Source organism: Vigna umbellata, chromosome 4, assembly GCF_029865625.1.
Source record: "Vigna umbellata cultivar VRB3 chromosome 4, Vumbellata_1.0, whole genome shotgun sequence".
In the NCBI taxonomy this organism is placed as follows: Eukaryota; Viridiplantae; Streptophyta; class Magnoliopsida; order Fabales; family Fabaceae; genus Vigna; species Vigna umbellata.
The window spans coordinates 37688593-37705644 of NC_142168.1; the positions used below are offsets into that span (position 1 = coordinate 37688593).

Sequence of the window (17052 nt, forward strand, 5' to 3'; positions counted from 1 at the left end):
AATCAAAAAAATTAAATAAATCATATTAAATAAATCTCACAAGATCAAAATACCAATTAAATTTTAAATTATTATTTTATTTTAAAAGAGTTAATATATCTATTTTCATTCATTTTGTTTATTGTAATTATATTTTAAATGTTTAATATAGTTCTAATTTTGATAATTTATGTTTAATTTTATAATATTTATGGTAACAAAATTCAAGTAAGTAACCTTGTGATCAAAGCATAAAAGAGTTCTGGTAAAGAAAATTAAGAATGTTAGTTGTTGAAGTGTAATGACCGACAATTATAACTAATTTCCTTATACCATCTATTATTAACAATTTAAATAACATTATAAAAATATTAAATTAAATATAAATTATCAAAATTAAACATTAAGAAAAATCTCGTCTTAAACAAAATTAAATATAAAATATAAGTTAAATTTCTTTAGTGGTCTCTGTTTATTTAAATTTTTAGTTTGATTTCTATTTTTTTAGTTTGATTTCTGTATTTTTAAAATTTCTAATTAAGTTCTAAATAGTACTAATTGAACATTAGTAACAATTCAAATTAACACTGTTTAAAACACAATTCAAGATTTTAAATGAACTAATATCAAACTGAAAAAACCTACTAAGAAGGACAACTAGTTTAACCTAAAATATATCCAATTATTTAATACTGTATATTAATATATGAGTGCAACTTGGCGGCACATGTTCCCAAAAAGGAAAAATTATCGTACTACGCCTGAGATAACACGTGATTTGTACGTAAGGATGACAACGGGTCGGGTTGGGTACGGATAGTGCCTATCCGCAATCCGATCCGACAAAAAAAATTCATCCGTTATCCGCACGGATACCCGCTTAAAAAATATCCGCGGATATTTTAAAACCCGCGAATACCTGTGGATATTCGTGGATACCCGCAAATATTAAAAAATTATATATTTTAATAAATTATTAAAATAAAATTTAAATAGAATTACAAAAAATATATAAAATATAATATAAATTAAATTAAATTTAAATTTAAATTCAATTTTAATTAAATTTAATGTTGTAAAATATAAATTAATGTTAACTTTAATTAAATTTAACTTAATAAAATATAAATTAAATTTTTATTTTTATTTTTTGCGGGTAGCGGGTATCCGCAGGTACGGATAGTATAATACCCGCACCCGACCCGTTTATAAGCGGATATTAAAATATCCGTTACCCACGGGTTGCGGATAGTAAATATCCGCGGATATCAACTATCCGTCGCAGATTTTATCAGCGGATATCCGCGGGCGCGAAATTTTTTGCCATCCCTATTTGTATGCAAGGAGGGTCAGTTTCACTTTTCTTTTTTTGTTTTAAAGTAAAATTTCATAATAATCCTTTTAATTATGAACTAAATAAAGCTTCATATTTATTTTCATTTGTGTCTTATTTCAATTTTCTTGAATAGTGGTTACATTTATAGTTTGATCCTTATCCACTTAAACATTCATTAAATGATATTTAAAAGAACAACAAATAAATATAATACTACCAAACGTTCAATATTAAAAAAATACGTCTCTTCTTCTCTAAACGTTAAATAATAATATGAAAGAATTATAATTATATAAACTTCAAAATAAAATATAAAAAATTAAAAATATGTTAATAACTTAAAAAAAAGCAAGATAAATATATAAATATCCATTCCTACTAAAGTTAGGTAGACAAATTGAAACCACTCCATGTACATAAATACCATTATGTGTGTACACACATCAACAAAGGCAAAGAGTGTAAAATAGAGAATACTTTGCTGTGTTGAAGAGACATCATCTGATATATATATAAAGCTTCATTTATTCATTCATTGTGTGAAGTCATCATCGTTATGGCAACCCTTTTCATGGTTCCTTGCCAGCATCAATTGCTGAAGAAGTTGCAGAGCCATTGCCATCCAAAGCCAGCAGCACCATCAAACTCCATTATTAGGAGTGAGAAAAGTTCTTCATTCAGTTTCAGAAGCAATGCCAATGTTCCTTTTCATGAACTTCCTGGGGTGACATATATATTCTCACAACTATATGAACATGAATTTTTAATTTTTTTGTTGGGTTTTTCTGTACTATGTTTCTCCTATATCTTTAAAATATACTGATAGATACTGAATTTGGTATATATTTTAAAATAATATATCAGTATTTTTAATGTTCAGCCAGGACAACATTAAAAGATTCAACAAAAACTTTCATGATGAATCTAACAGGAAAGTGGCAATGTTCTTTGCAGGCTTCCTTTGATCAATACATGGATGACAAGCACAGAGTTCTGAGAGCTGTGTTTTCTGGTGACAAAGGAACAACTATACAGATAAATGAGGTACTTGGGCAAGTTTCGTTTCAGATGAACTTTTGAAAAAACAATGTAAGAAACATGAATGAGATGGAAAAATGGATTTGAGTGATGATGATGATGAGAAAGTGTTTATGGTGTTATACATGTATGCAGGAAGAATGGAGGATAAACATGCCTACCATACAATGCCTATTTCTGAGTGTGAAACCAGTAGCAGATGTGAGATTAACATTCAAGTCTAAAGGGGAAGATTATCCCCCTCACATTCCTCATCATGTCACCAAAGTTCTTGAGCTTCACTTTGTAAGCCCTTTTCTAGATCAACTTCTTCTCAAAAAGTACTTACAAACAAAAGAAACAAGTTTTAGATCAACTTTTCAATTAAGTTTATACACATTATTATTATTGTTGGAAATTTCAAATCGATCAAAAATAAGACTAATTTATAATATATAACGTAAATCTTAACTCACAATTCGTATTTATCGGTTGAGTTAGACTTAAAATTTAGTTCTTTTACTAGTCAGAAAGTTTGTAATTAACTAATTTTGGCTTGATTCATTCTTGTTAGCTATTTTCTTGTTCTTCTGTGTAAGTATTTATGTAGAAGTTTATTGAAATGCAGACAAGGTGGAAGCTAGAGGGTCTGAGTGCCCTTTACAAGGACCCTTACCAGATAAACCTTGATGTTAGAGGCACCATATACCCAGAAAGGAAGGGAAAATATAGTTGGCTCAAGAATCAGATGGAGATGGAGATAGCATTTATTGTTTCTCCAGCAACAGCTTTCATTCCTGAAAGCGTCTTGCATAATGCCATAGAGCTGGTTAGATTTACGTTTAAGATTTTGATCAATTAAAAAAATGATTCCAATCTTTAATATGAATTATGAATTGAATTAAATATTTTTAGGAGGTGTTGTTGATTAATCAATTGATTAACAGGTTTTCAAAACAGTGTGGGATGAAATGAAGAAGGAATTCCATGGTAGATTACTGCAAGATTATAACAAGTTCAAGATAAACAAGAACAAGAAGATTTCTGTATAAACTTAGTGTTCTATCTTTGTAATTCTGATAAACTGTCATGAATCTCTGTAAAGGAAAAAGAGAGATTCAGATTTCTCTGTCTAGCTTTCAACATTTTCAGTCTGCACTTTGTACATATGCATGGATTATTTTTTCCAAATCATTTTTCAATAAAATAAGTAAATATGCTATTAAAATTACTCTATTAAATTGAATTTCTTTTCTCATTTCTTATTTTAACAAATAAGAATACGATTATTTTGTTAGAACAACTTAGGAGTTCAAATGAAATGAAATACTTATTTAGTGATAGTCCTTTTGTTTTTCTTTCCCTCAAGTTCAAGCATACAAGCAACATATTTTGGTAGGTACTTTCAAAGAAAAATTTTCATATACTAAAATAATAAAATAATTTGGTATTATCATTTAATCATAATTTATTATGTATTAAGTTTTATAATAACTATTTTAAAAATTAAATAAAAAATTATATGTAATTAAATGAATATATATAATTGATTAACTCTGTTTTTTCTTACTTAATACAGTTTGGCAAGCAAGAAATTTAATTAGTTGATTTTGTCTAAATATTTGTGATATAATCGTTGGATAATAAACAAAGAACATGGATATATACCAAATGGTCCAAGACGTGTCGGCAGATAGATAGATATTGCGTGTGGTTTTAACAAATCACATTCACAACGCGTTTTTGTTTTGTTTTGTTTTCTTCCTAACATGTTTTTGTTTTTATTTTCTATTTCGTATTAATTTTAATTTCGGCGTAAGTACTTTTTGTTCGTGTCAACACGCAATTTTATCCCGTATAATACTTCAATTACACCTTTTATTTTCTAGGTTTTAAAATTATGAAACTTTAATCTTTTGCTAATATATCATTAGTTTGGATATATATATATATATATATATATATATATATATATATATATATATATATATATATATATATATATATATATATACGTCGTATGTTGATTACTTAAATTAAAGAGACTAAAAAGTGAGTTAATAGATTCTTTATGAATTATGTAACATCCCAAAATATAGTATAAACTACATAATATAATATTTACATAAATTGATATATCCACTTAGTAATAAAGAGTTATTAATACAGTTATCCCAAAATATTTATAAAATTTAAAACTTTGAATTAGAGACCTATTCTACTCAAAACTATATACAAGATCGAACGGTCTGTACTAAACTTTTGCTCACATCCAACGGATGATCATTGCAAAGGATAAGTTGAACGGTAATCATGGCAAAAACAGAAAAGTATGGTAAGCTAGTGTAATTTAAAAATCAGGTTAACATATAATTCAATAAACAATTCCAACACTTATACATATGCATAAAACACATACAGACAATATTGACCGAGCCCTCTACTTTGACTGTCCGAACTAGTATGAATATGTAGTTATGGTCGTTCATGCACTCGTGGGTGTAATAACTGGAAATCCATCAGCTGCCACACGAGGTTAGCCCGTTATACCTCACCTAAGGTCTTCTCCCTTAGACTAGGACCTCATGCTATTCTCACGACCTGAATTACCCATCTCTAATTGAGATTTGGTAACCATTAGAATGTCAGGATGAACGCCGTGGATTTCACTATCCATATTCATACCATACTATTACCTTGAAAAACCGACCACCGGGACATTCCTCCTTGGAATTCTCTTTCATATCTACCTTTAAAAATCTCATGCCAGATTACAATATCAACATTATTTCTCATGCATAATACATTTAAACACTGAAATAAACACTCACAATACAATATAACCATAATCCTTTACAGACCGAAAACTTATTATTAATATCAAACCGAACGATGACTACTACCACCCATGAATATGACCAAACGGTCAATTGGAAGCATAAGGCTCAACCTGAGCCAAATATGATTTGAGATGCAAACACTATGTTAACGGACACTTAGAGGTTAGAACAAATGCTTATAACTCAAATCAAACACTTAGTGTAAGACCGAACGATCTTTCACTGTCTAGGACCTAACGGTCCATACTAGATAATGTTGAAGAAGTGGTCGATGTAACATCCCAATATCTCACACTAGATAATTCATAATTTATATATTGTAACATTACATTTACGGTAACATCCTGTAATCTCACACTTAAAATTTCATAGTTGATATATGTCTATACATATTTTAAACTCAGATTTCAACTATAAACTCCTAAATATAACTTGAATTCTTCTAACTTATTCTTCGATCTCTTTCTTCATTGGTACTGGATCAGACGACATTCCTTCATCTACTCCCGTATAACGAATTATACGATCATCGTACATACCCAAACACAAACAAGTAGGGTGAGCTAACATGCAACAAATCATTTATAAAACATGCATAATTGCTTTGATACTAACATCATATAATAATTATGTCATACACCCTCAAACCATCATACCACAATTCCTATTAGACACTCGTTCCACAATACCCAATGAACACCACAATGCCCAAAAGACACTCATCCGGATGATACGTTGATGAGCGGTCACGGGAGGTTATGCACTTGTGATGACTTCTACTTTTTCTTACAAATATACTTCCAAAATACTTCATACCATTCACAAGGTAAATCCTCAACACTATGTCCAAAACCGGCACATAGACCAGGACCTCCTGCTCCTCTCACCACATAATTCATCACTCTCTACTTGAGACTAGATGATTATTAGAGTATCAGGATAACCTCCAACTACAGGACCCTCAACATCAACATATACACAATTACCACATCATTACAGAATCTCTCCACGAGATTCATACAATGCTCACATTCCTCAACTCATCTTATACCATTACGAAATCTCCCCATAATACTCATATCATGTTCAAATCCAATATAATAAATCACAATTAAAATTCATAAATTTCATATCTACCACAATAACATGAATTCATTCCAACGAGATATATTGCACAATAGTTTAACAGTACATAATCTGTTCAACAAGAATTAAGTTAAAAGTTTGTCGAGTAGGCTTCCAGGAAAGAGAGGTGCGTCACAATGGACAACTTAAGTACCAAGTCTTTCCTTAGCCAAAGTGTTCCTCAACTAGTTTTAACAAATTTCTTATTTACAGATTCAAAATAACAGCATATAATATTGACACAGAAATTCAATATAAATAAATAGTAAGCATTAACAGTATTTACACAGAATTTCAAGACATGAATAGTAATAAAACAATATTAAATCAGAACATAAAAGCTTAGAAAAGTTAGCTCCCCTACCTCTATTCCAGACTTCTCTTGCTCTGAATTTGTTTTCCCGAAAACTCTTCAGAACCTCTACTCTAAAATTTCTTCCTACTCCAAAAACTTCCTAATTTCTTCTTTTCTCATAATTCTCTCTACTTCTTGGTGCAAAAATTTCATTTCCCAAGCTTGCTATTTATAGGCAAAAATTTGACACTATTTAAGTTTTTTTTTTTCTATTCAAAAAATAATATTTTAATCATCCACCACCAAATCTTCTTATCTGCTTCATCAATGCACCGTAGGAAGCCTTATCCACTGAACACTATTCATTTTATTATTATTATTATTTTTTTTTTATTTTACTATTCACTTTTTACTATTCACTATTTACTATTCCCTTTTTACTATTCATTTTTTTTTCAAAATCTTCTAAAATAAATTTTCAAAATTTTAAACTCCTTCCTCTGAAATTATTATAATTATCTCATAAATTTTAATTTTTCTTGCCATAATTTTATTAATTTTATTTTTATCCGTAAAAATTAAAAATTACTACTATTTATTAAATCTAAATATTTTTCATGAGTCTTACAGTCGAACATGCTTACTGACCGACTACTAGAAGTTAGATATAATACTATACTATTCCGATTCTACAGCAGGGCCAAAATAAATACTATTAAACCAAACACCCCCAACGAAAATCGAGTATTAATGTAGACCGAATTCTAAAAGGAAGTCGAGCTACACTAAGGGTCGAACTCTAATGTAGAACCAAACAGTACAACAATATAACCGAACGATATAGTAAGACGAACACCAACTCAAACCGAACGGTCATTAACTGGTACGGCCCATAAGAGACCGAACATAGTTAAGACCGAATACCCATATTGAGACTAGACCGAACACTATTTTAAAATCAACTACCAGTACAAGACCGATCGGTCATTAACTGAAGTTTCACATAAGCAGAACTTAGTTAAGACCGGACACAAGGAGAAGGTCGAACGGTCAACGAAGGACCCTCAATGAACTGCATAATTCTGCAAAACAACTGCAGAATTATGATCAACACCAAATCTTTACCAATTTCTTTCATTCTTCTTAACTTCTAATCCTCCCAATTTATATTATCCAAACCTATACACTTCTAAAGAATATCTAAACATTTCTCATATAGATCAAACTCATACCGAACACACAATTTCCCTTTTTACTACCACACTTCCTCCCAATATCACTTGGCCACTGAACCAGAATTATGCAAAATCACAATCAACATGATTACAACACTTAATAGTCTTTAATAATAATACCGAACACACAATCATTCAGTTTCACACACATGCAGTACCATCAAACATCAATTTCATACATCATTAATCAAGCAATTAAATTAACTAGTTTCCCTTACATTTTTTACCGAATTGAACTATAAACACAGCAGAACCCGATCACCACCAAAATTCCTAAGAACCTAAAATTTACCGACTCATAAGAATAAACCCACCAAAAGATCAGATTTATGATCAAAAATGGGAAGAGGAAGTGGATAAACACATGCAACTAGAAAATTGACTTGCATGTGTCAAAAGTTTTGGAATTTCACAAGAACTCGAAATAGAAACTTACCAGCTCTAAACAGGACTTTGATCGATGGAAAATGTTGTTTTGGACTCCAAGATGACTTAAATTTGGTCTGATTAGAAAGTAGATGAAGTAAGATGACAGATGTTTAGAGAGAAGGAGGAGAAAAGAAGATATCAGAACTTTGGGGAGAGAGATAGTGCATGCAAAGAATGGAGCAAAATTTTGAAACTTTCACTTATATACTACCGTCAAAAACCGATCCTCCACTCAAATGCATACACCTGTCTTTTCACTTTCTATGAATTTCTCAGTTCTGACAAATTGAACTAAAAATAAATTATTTTTGACTTATTTTGTGTGAAACATAAATTTTATAATTCAGTTTTATTTATTGTGAGTTTGTGAATTAGTTAATTGAAGTAATTAAGGATATTTTGTTTTTTACTTATTTTATATTTAGTATATTTACTTTATTTATTATTTTATAGCATTTTAAATCATTAAATATTATTAAAAGATAGTAGTTAAAAACTAAAATATCATTTTACATAACTTATCTACGTAACTTAAGACAAATAAATAAATCAAATATCAAAATTATTTAAATATTATTAACAACATTCTACTGCTTAAAAAATTTAATATTTATAATTATAATAAAAGACTTATAAAAAAAATAAAACTTAGGAAAAGATGATAAAAAACTAATAGAGATGATTGTGGTTGGTGGATTACATATCAATACACCTTCAATCTTGTTCGAAATCGTTGCAGATTAAATAAATCGTGTTTAGTTTAACTCACATTCAAAGAATTTAATTTTTGTCAATTCAACTTTACTCAAATTCGTGTGGGAAGTTGAGTTAGCTCATAAGTTATCTCTATTTAAATGTTTAAAATTTATTAATTTTAATGTTTTTTCTACAATTAAAATTTAATAAATGATTAAATTCTACAAACCTATTAGAACTAGAAGTAGATATAAGAATTTAATTTTTTTTTTCTCTCCTAAATATGAATTATATATAGAGAGAGATTTTGTTTGAAGAAAATTACCCGCACTAAAAATATATTGACTTTGCAAATTAATAAGAAGCTCTTTCGAGGCATAAATCAAACATTGACAAATTTCATGAAATTATTGTTTTAGTTTTAAAGAATAATAAGGTGAGTAGGATAAAACTAATATTACTTTCAAAAACATGTTAACACCAACTTACCAGGCATTGAATCAATTTTAATTAATAAATTGAAAAAAAAATCATATTAAATAAATCTCCTAAGATCAAAATACCAATTAAATTTTAAATTAATTATTTTATTTTAAAAGTGTTAATATATCACATGTTCCCACAAGAAAATGAATAATTGTACTACATGTCAGATCACACGTTATTAAAGTAAAATTTCATAATAATCCAAGGACAATTTTTTGTGTGGTAGTAGCCTATACCTTCCCTACAACCCCGTACAATATAAGTGCTTCGGTAGAGATTTTATGGGATCGAGACACTAACTTTTCAATGCTTGAATTACGTGTTTCACTTGCTCCTTCCGTCTGGACCATTCGACTTTCATAGTCTGACCGCTCGGTTGCTTTCTTTGTAGAGAGGGAAGGTACCTGCAAAAGGCACTCTGACGCCCAAGTTAGGCATGTGATTGAATAGCCTTGGCTCTTGATTGAATATTTAGTAAATGATTATCACTATTTGAATATTTGAGGATATGAGTTGAGTGTGAGTAGACCCTCAATGGAACGTACCTGACTTTTGGCCCTGCTGTTGTATTTATAAGTACATAATCAAATAAAAACAAACTTACCTGAAGATTCGATCAGTTACTCATAAATGATTTTATCAATATCTTCAACCAGATATCTTTGGTTATGAATATCTCTAATGAGATATTTTTGGTTATTTTAACCGTTTGCTGGACCTGTGGCCTAATAATAATATCTTAAATGTTAGCCCAATTATGACCTAACATTGATATAGCGATTTGGACCGAACGGTTCCCAGTGTTGACCGTTTGGACCTGGGCCTATACCATACATATGCCTCTCAAGTCCGAGTTAACCCTAGTTAACTATAGGACTTATGATGAGGTATTTGGGGAGGCTGTGTTCAATGCTCCTTAAGCTTTCATTTCTCCTTGGGCGATGGCAGACTCTAGGGGTTAACTTAGAACATTATGTAGATCAATGAAACTTGAGTGAGAGTTCACGGAGAACGTTCCTCACGGAGAACGTTCCTCACTGAGCAGTTGCTCAAAGTTTATAGTGGTTCGACCGTTTAGTTTGGCACTAGGAGTTCCCGGAGAACATCCTAGTTAGAGGGCTTACTTCTCGGCTTTGAGCTAGGAATTCTTGCTAGTGAACGGGCTTTACTGTTTAGTTGTACGACCTAGGAGTTACGGAGAACTTCCTAGTGGACGAGAGTGACCGTCCATCGGGGACTGTCTTCACCGCTCGGTTTTACGACCTAGGAGTTACGGAGAACTTTCTAGTGGACGAGAGTGATCGTCCATCGGAAACTGCCTTCACCGCTCGGTTTTACGACCTAGGAGTTACGGAGAACATCCTAGTGGACGAGAGTGACCGCCCATCGGGGACTGCCTTCACCGCTCGGTTTTATGACCTAGGAGTTACGGAGAACTTCATAGTGGATGAGAGTGACCGCCCATCGGAGACTGCCTTCACCGCTCGATTTTACGACCTAGGAGTTACATAGAACTTCCTAGTGCGCGAGAGTGATTGTCCATTGGGGACTGCCTTCACCGCTCGATTTTACGACCTAGGAGTTACGGAGAACTTCCTAGTGGACGAGAGTGACCGTCCATCGGGGACTGCCTTCACCGCTCGATTTTATGACCTAGGGGTTCCTAGAGAACATTCCCTAGAGTAGGGGTTCCTGGAGAATGTCCCTAGGTTTCTTTCGATGGTAAGCTCTCGTTTGATCAAGAAGTCAGTACATCGGATATTTGAGGCCGAATGGTCGAATGCCTATGAGACCCAATGGCAGAATACCTGTGAGGCCGATTGGCCGAGCATTTGTGAGGCCAAGTGACCGAATATCTGTAAGGCCGAATACCTGTGAGGCCGAAGGGGCCGAACATTTGTGAGGCCGAGTGGCCGAGTACTTGTAAGGCCGAATGGCCGAGCAGTTGAGGCCAAAGGTGCCGAACATCTGAGGCCGAGTTCCCGAGTACTTGTAAGGTCGAATGACCAGGTTCTTGATCGCTTGATTAAACAAAAATTGTTCGATATTATTTATTCTAACAAAAGAATTTAAACAATAAAAGTCTATGTTTTAAAAAATTGAAATAAAACGTGATAGTAATTGTTTCGGCTGAAGTAAAATTTGAGATGAATCGCTTTCCGAGTGTTAGGGCCAGCTTTCCCATTAAGTAACTCAAGCCAATGAATTCCTTTGACAAGGTGTCGAGATTATCCTGTAGTTGTTTCTGCTTCTCTATTCTTTTCAGGGGGAATGAAATGTGTGACTTTTAAGCTATCGATGTAGCATTTTCGAGCTGTTTGTTGATCCATCCGCACAATACATATGGTTCCTTTGCCGGATGGAAACTTCATGGTCAAATGAGGAGTGGAAACCACAGCTCCGAAGGCGTTCAAACAGGGTCGTACTAAAACGGCATTATACGGAGTAGGTGCTTCTACTAATAAGAATCTTAGTCTGAGCTCTTTCGCTTCTTCGCCCATTCCAAGCCGAGTCTTCAAATCTAAATATCCACGAGTATCGACTTTTTCCCCTGAAAAACCCATAATCTATTCATTAAATGGGGCTATTACATTCGCGGACAAATCCATTCTCAAGAATGTCTTCCAGTATAGGATATTGACCGAGCTGCCTTGGTCAATCAAGATCTTGGTGATACTGTACCGAGCTATCTCGGCTGTGATGACCATGGGATCATCCTGATCAGGGTCCGGAGCATGAAAGTCAGCATCAGTAAAGGTAATGGGTGGCCAGGATTGGGGCTTTCTCTCCACCACGTGCACTGTTTTCAAATTCCTTTGGTGTTTTTTGTGGACCGAGGATGATGCACTTGCTCCAGCAAAACCTCGAGAAATGGTATCTATACACCCACGGACCGAGCGGTCATGCTCATGATTGCGACTGTGGCTACGATAACGACTCTAACCTCGGTCGTCCCTCTGATATGACCGCTCGGGGCTTCTTATTCGGCCGCTCTCCTGTTGTACATATTTTTAGAGGTGGTCTACTCGAACGAGTCTTTCTATTTCATCCTTTAATGTGTAGCACTCATTTGTGGTGTGACCACGGTTCAGATGAAACCGGCACGTATTTCTCTCATCGACGTTCTTGGGAGTATGCTTTTTTCGTACGGTAAGAAGTTCGATACTAAGGGCTTCCTCAAGAACCTTTGTCCTGGGTGCATTAAGGGTGGTGTAATGATCATACCTAGGCGTTCGAACGAAATCCCTCTGAGGAGGACCTTCACTTTTCTTGTTATTGTTGAACGGTTGTTTTCCTTCCTTTTTGTTCCCGTTCGCATTCCTCGAGCATCTTATATCTTCAATACGAATAAACTCAACCACCCTTTCTTGGAGCTCGTCCATAGTTTTAGGAGGACGTGCATATAAATTTTCAACAAAGGATCCTAACCTAAGGCAGGAAGGCAAATTGCTAATGATGAAAGTATAATTGACATCCTTAACTCGCCGAGTGATTTCGTTGTACCTCTTCATAAAGGCTTTCAAAGATTCATCTTTCTCTTGTTTAGTATTTACCAGTTCCGCGGGCGTTAACTCCTGTATTCGACTAGATGCATACTGCCTCCCAAAAAGGGTTTGTACAGTGGCAAAACAATCTACTGTATTTGGAGGAAGAGTGTTGTACCATGACAATGCCTCTCCCTTGAGTGACAATGAAAAGGCTTTACACAAGACTGGGTCATTGTTGGAGTAAAATGACATTGCATTAACGAATGCTCTCATGTGATCATCCGGATCAGTCGAGCCGTCATACTTGTCAAATGTGGGTGGAGCTTTATCTGGAATGGGTTCCCACATGATTGATGTCGTGAAAGGCGGTAGACCGATCGGTCTTACGGTCTGTAGAAGTGGTGGCTCTCTTCTTCATTGGTTGTCATTCGGATTCCCATTCGGATTATCGTTGGGATTGGTATTACCATTGGTATTACCGTTCGGGTCGGTGTGGTGAGACTGCTCCTGGTTATGACGGGTTCCATGGTTATTTTCACCATTATGACCCCGTTGGGCTAACGACGCCGAGTGTTGTTCGGATTGTACCCGACGATCCTGCTTAGTTCTTAGCATTGCGATCTCTTTTTCATGCTTTCGCTGCATCTTCTGCTGAGCTCGCGTTTGAGCTTGCAGTTGTTCTTGCGCTTGAGCCTGCATTTGTTCTTGCATTTGTGCTATCAGATCTCTGGTGTTATGCTACTTGTCCATGCTCCTTGTGGTCACCATTTAGGCTTTGTTTGCTTGCTCTTGGCCCCACGGTAGATGCCAAAATGTTTCGGTAGGGATTTTATGGGACCGAGACACTAACATTTCCAAAACTTGAATCACGTGCTCTATCTGCTCCTTCCGCCTGGACCGCTCGGTTGCCTCATTGAGTGAGGGGGGGAGGTACATGCAAAAGGTACTCTGATGCCCAAGTTAGGCATGTGATTGAAGAGCCTTGGCTCTTGATTGAATATTTAGTGAATGGTTATCACTATTTGAATATTTGAGGATATGAGTTGAGTGTGAGTAGACCCTAATAATATCTTAAATACTGGTCCAATTATGACTCGAGATTGATATAGCGGTTTGGACCGAACAATTCCCAGTGTTGACAGTTCGAACATGGGCTATACCATACAATAAGTATTTAAATTAATTTTAAATTATGAATAAATTTATTGTATTATTTCTTATTTATATTTAGGATAAGTGTTTCAACATATGTATTATACACCAACTGCTGAAAGCTGCATGTTAATTAAGCGAAATTGAAGCTTTAAAATAAATTATATGTTTTGAAAAACATTGAACAAAAATATGATATACATTTGTCAAATTTTCCACACTTTTGTTTCTTAACACGTTGGTCTTGTTTATAATAATTACGAAAAATTGGAGATGCGGGGGATCGAACCCCGTGCCTCTCGCATGCAAAGCGAGCGCTCTACCATTTGAGCTACATCCCCAGTTGAAATTATCTTTACCCTACACTTAGTTAATGTTAGTTTAAAGTTAATTATGAGAGATTAGAATTTGAAAATGGATTTGATGTATGATTTCGAATCTGTTTCTTACCATCAACCTGTTTTGTTTTAATATTTTCTAAAAATTATAAGTTTGTTGAACTATTTTGTATTGATAAAAAATTATTCAATAAAAATATTTTATTCAAAGAAAGAAAGAAATAGAAAATTATAAAAATATGTATAACATATCATTGACAAAATTACAGAAAACATTGCCCAGAAACTGTCATTCTTAGTCCTGATCGATAAGACTTAAATTTCCTGATCCAAATGGTGGCTTCAAGTTAAAAGTGTAATTCACCAATAGTCAGAGCAAGAACAAGAGCCTTGCTTGAAACTATGAAAACGATAACGATCTCGAACAACAATTTCACGTTTATATACATGAGAAGCAATCTTAATAGCAGAATGACAGTCCTGGCATATCCTCAGGTTCTTGAAAATACAGAGGGGAGAACCGAGTGGTGTGGTCATTAGGCCAAAACAAAGTGCAAGCTTCTCACTATGAGTGAACAACACTTGTTCTACCTCCTCCAATGCTTCCATGCAATCATCTCCATTGGAACAACCAAACAACACTTGACAATTCGTGTTGGGAACATAGCCAGCCAACCTCAGCTTGCAAATCATGTCATCAAGCTTCATGTAAATATTTGCAGTTCTTGGGTGAGATTTATCCCCAGCAATGAACCGATGAAGTTGGCCATCAACATATATAGAACTCATTCCTGGCACCTTTTTGATACCCCTATTCTTAAGAACCTTTCTAAGGGAATTTGCCTTGTCTGCTTTCCCACTCAATGCAAACATGTTTGAAAGCAGGATATGATATTCTGTGTTGAGGGGATCCATCTGAACCAATTCCCTCATAATCTTCTCCCCCAGGTTCAACTTACCGTGTGCATAACAAGCACCCAAAAGGGACCCCAAAACAACTTCATTTGGAGGAATTGGCATCTTCCTCACGAAAACATGAGCTTCTTCCAACAGTCCAGCTCGACCAAGAAGATCTACCATGCAAGCATAATGCTCTATTTCCCGTCGCACCCGATAAACAGACTCCATATCATGAAAACACTGCCAACCCTGTTGAACGAGACCCGAATGGCTGCAAGCACTTAACAAAGCCATGAAAGTCACAGCATCAGGCTTCACCTCTTCCACCATGGAATCGAACATCTCAACTACAACTTTCCCCATCCCATGCATGGCCAACCCACCAAGTATGGCATTCCATGCCACCACATTCCTCCGTGGCATGTACCTAAACACCATCAACGCAGCACTTACCCTCCCACATTTGGCATACATGTCAACCAAACTTGTCCCCACCATAACACCCAAATCCCACCCCATAGCCTTAACAGCATAACAATGAACCCACCTTCCCACACTCACATCGCCAGACTGAGAGCAAGCAGATAAAACAGAACACAAAGTAACCCAATTCAACCCAAGTCCACAACAATAAACCGTCCCCTTTTCGTTTTGGTTTTCCATAAGTATCTTTCTACGAAAGGAATCACGTTCAACATATTGTCGAATACTACAAGTAGACATCTTTTCCCGCAAGAATTCAATTCTTGATTCGCTACATCGTAGGAGGCTAGCTCTTTCCACATGACAAAATGCATCTTGGTTATCAAAAACCCGCTCTTTATCTTCTTCAAGCCATTGCCTGGCATTATCTGTGGTTACCTCTCTCAAAGGAGATTTAAACTTCGGTTCACCACGTTGTGAGAGACTAGCTCCTTCTGCTAGACCCAACCCATGTTGATTACCAAAAACCATTTCTCTGAGAAGCATAAAAGCTTCCTTTGTAAAGCCATTTCCAACATAACCCTTTATCATAACAGTCCAAGCAACCTCATTTCTCTCAGGCATTCCATCAAACACCACTCTCCCACTCTCCACGCCCTCCCATTTCACTACACCTCCCAACACCACAGTCCAAGAAACAACACTGGGTTCCTCAATCTCCTCAAACACCCTTCTAGCCTCACCCAAAAGTCCACACTTAACATAACCATCCATCACAGCATTGCACACCTTGGTGTGCCTCAAAAACCCGAATTTCACCACACCCACGTGCATCTGAGCCACGGGGTTGTCCTCCTCAAGCCTGGCACACGCGCCAAGAGCACAGATTAGCGTGACCCCATCCACGGGGAGGGCGCGTTGGCGCATTTCGAGGAAGAAACGGAGCGAATCGAGGGGGTAGGAGCAGCGGATGAGGGCGGTGTAGTCCACAGAGTCCTTGTGAGTTTGGGGAATTTGGTCGAACAGTTTCTGCGCATGGAGGGGGAGAGAGCAAGCAGCATAGAGGTGCAGGAGGGCGTTAAGGAGGAAGTGGGAGGGGGAGGATAGGAGGCCGGCAACGGTGGCGGCAGCGTGGAGCTGCTTGCCGGGACGAAGGGCAGAGGCGCGGGCGCATCTCCGGAGAATAGAACGGAAGAAGACAGGACAGTGATGTCTGATGAGTGAGTGTGACCATCTCATACCATACTATTACAATGACCAGAGTTAAGGCAAAGGAAATTATATGCATACTCGCTCTCTCGTCAATTTCTTTC

General features: G+C 35.4%; 3 protein-coding genes and 1 non-coding gene across 4 annotated transcripts; 1 reads left to right on the forward strand and 3 right to left on the reverse strand.

The window, feature by feature from the left end:
- Positions 1 to 1799: 1799 nt before the first annotated feature.
- Positions 1800 to 3563, forward strand: LOC148200089 (uncharacterized). Its single transcript, XM_088114363.1, has 5 exons — positions 1800 to 2039; positions 2270 to 2359; positions 2489 to 2638; positions 2961 to 3161; positions 3280 to 3563. The coding sequence occupies exons 1-5, from the start codon at positions 1872 to 1874 to the stop codon at positions 3382 to 3384; spliced, it is 714 nt and encodes a 237-aa protein (XP_087970489.1). The 5' UTR covers positions 1800 to 1871; the 3' UTR covers positions 3385 to 3563.
- A 7621-nt stretch (positions 3564 to 11184) lies between these two features.
- LOC148200090 (uncharacterized) lies at positions 11185 to 13274 on the reverse strand. Its single transcript, XM_088112845.1, has 4 exons — positions 12465 to 13274; positions 12089 to 12155; positions 11780 to 11989; positions 11185 to 11459 (listed from the first exon to the last, which is right to left on the reverse strand). The coding sequence occupies exons 1-4, from the start codon at positions 13272 to 13274 to the stop codon at positions 11185 to 11187; spliced, it is 1362 nt and encodes a 453-aa protein (XP_087968971.1).
- Positions 13275 to 14346: 1072 nt separating this feature from the next.
- TRNAA-UGC (transfer RNA alanine (anticodon UGC)) lies at positions 14347 to 14419 on the reverse strand. Its single transcript has one exon. It is a non-coding gene; the product is annotated as a tRNA-Ala (tRNA).
- Positions 14420 to 14638: 219 nt separating this feature from the next.
- LOC148200092 (pentatricopeptide repeat-containing protein At5g15340, mitochondrial-like) lies at positions 14639 to 17014 on the reverse strand. The gene has a single exon (XM_088111960.1). The coding sequence runs from the start codon at positions 16976 to 16978 to the stop codon at positions 14777 to 14779; it is 2202 nt and encodes a 733-aa protein (XP_087968086.1). The 5' UTR covers positions 16979 to 17014; the 3' UTR covers positions 14639 to 14776.
- Positions 17015 to 17052: the final 38 nt, after the last annotated feature.

What these genes read in the sequence shown, in the direction of transcription:
- LOC148200089 (XM_088114363.1), top strand. Translation starts at nt 1,872, where the DNA reads ATGGCAACCCTTTTCATGGTTCCTTGCCAGCATCAATTGCTGAAGAAG. An exon ending in CAACTATACAGATAAATGAG is followed by an intron (nt 2,360 to 2,488) that starts GTACTTGGGCAA and finishes ACATGTATGCAG; the next exon opens with GAAGAATGGAGGATAAACAT. An exon ending in TGCATAATGCCATAGAGCTG is followed by an intron (nt 3,162 to 3,279) that starts GTTAGATTTACG and finishes ATTGATTAACAG; the next exon opens with GTTTTCAAAACAGTGTGGGA.
- LOC148200090 (XM_088112845.1), bottom strand. Translation starts at nt 13,274, where the DNA reads ATGTGGGAACCCATTCCAGATAAAGCTCCACCCACATTTGACAAGTAT. An exon ending in CAAGATCTTGATTGACCAAG is followed by an intron (nt 11,990 to 12,088) that starts GCAGCTCGGTCA and finishes TGGGTTTTTCAG; the next exon opens with GGGAAAAAGTCGATACTCGT. An exon ending in ATCCGGCAAAGGAACCATAT is followed by an intron (nt 11,460 to 11,779) that starts GTATTGTGCGGA and finishes TGTTTAATCAAG; the next exon opens with CGATCAAGAACCTGGTCATT.
- LOC148200092 (XM_088111960.1), bottom strand. Translation starts at nt 16,978, where the DNA reads ATGAGATGGTCACACTCACTCATCAGACATCACTGTCCTGTCTTCTTC.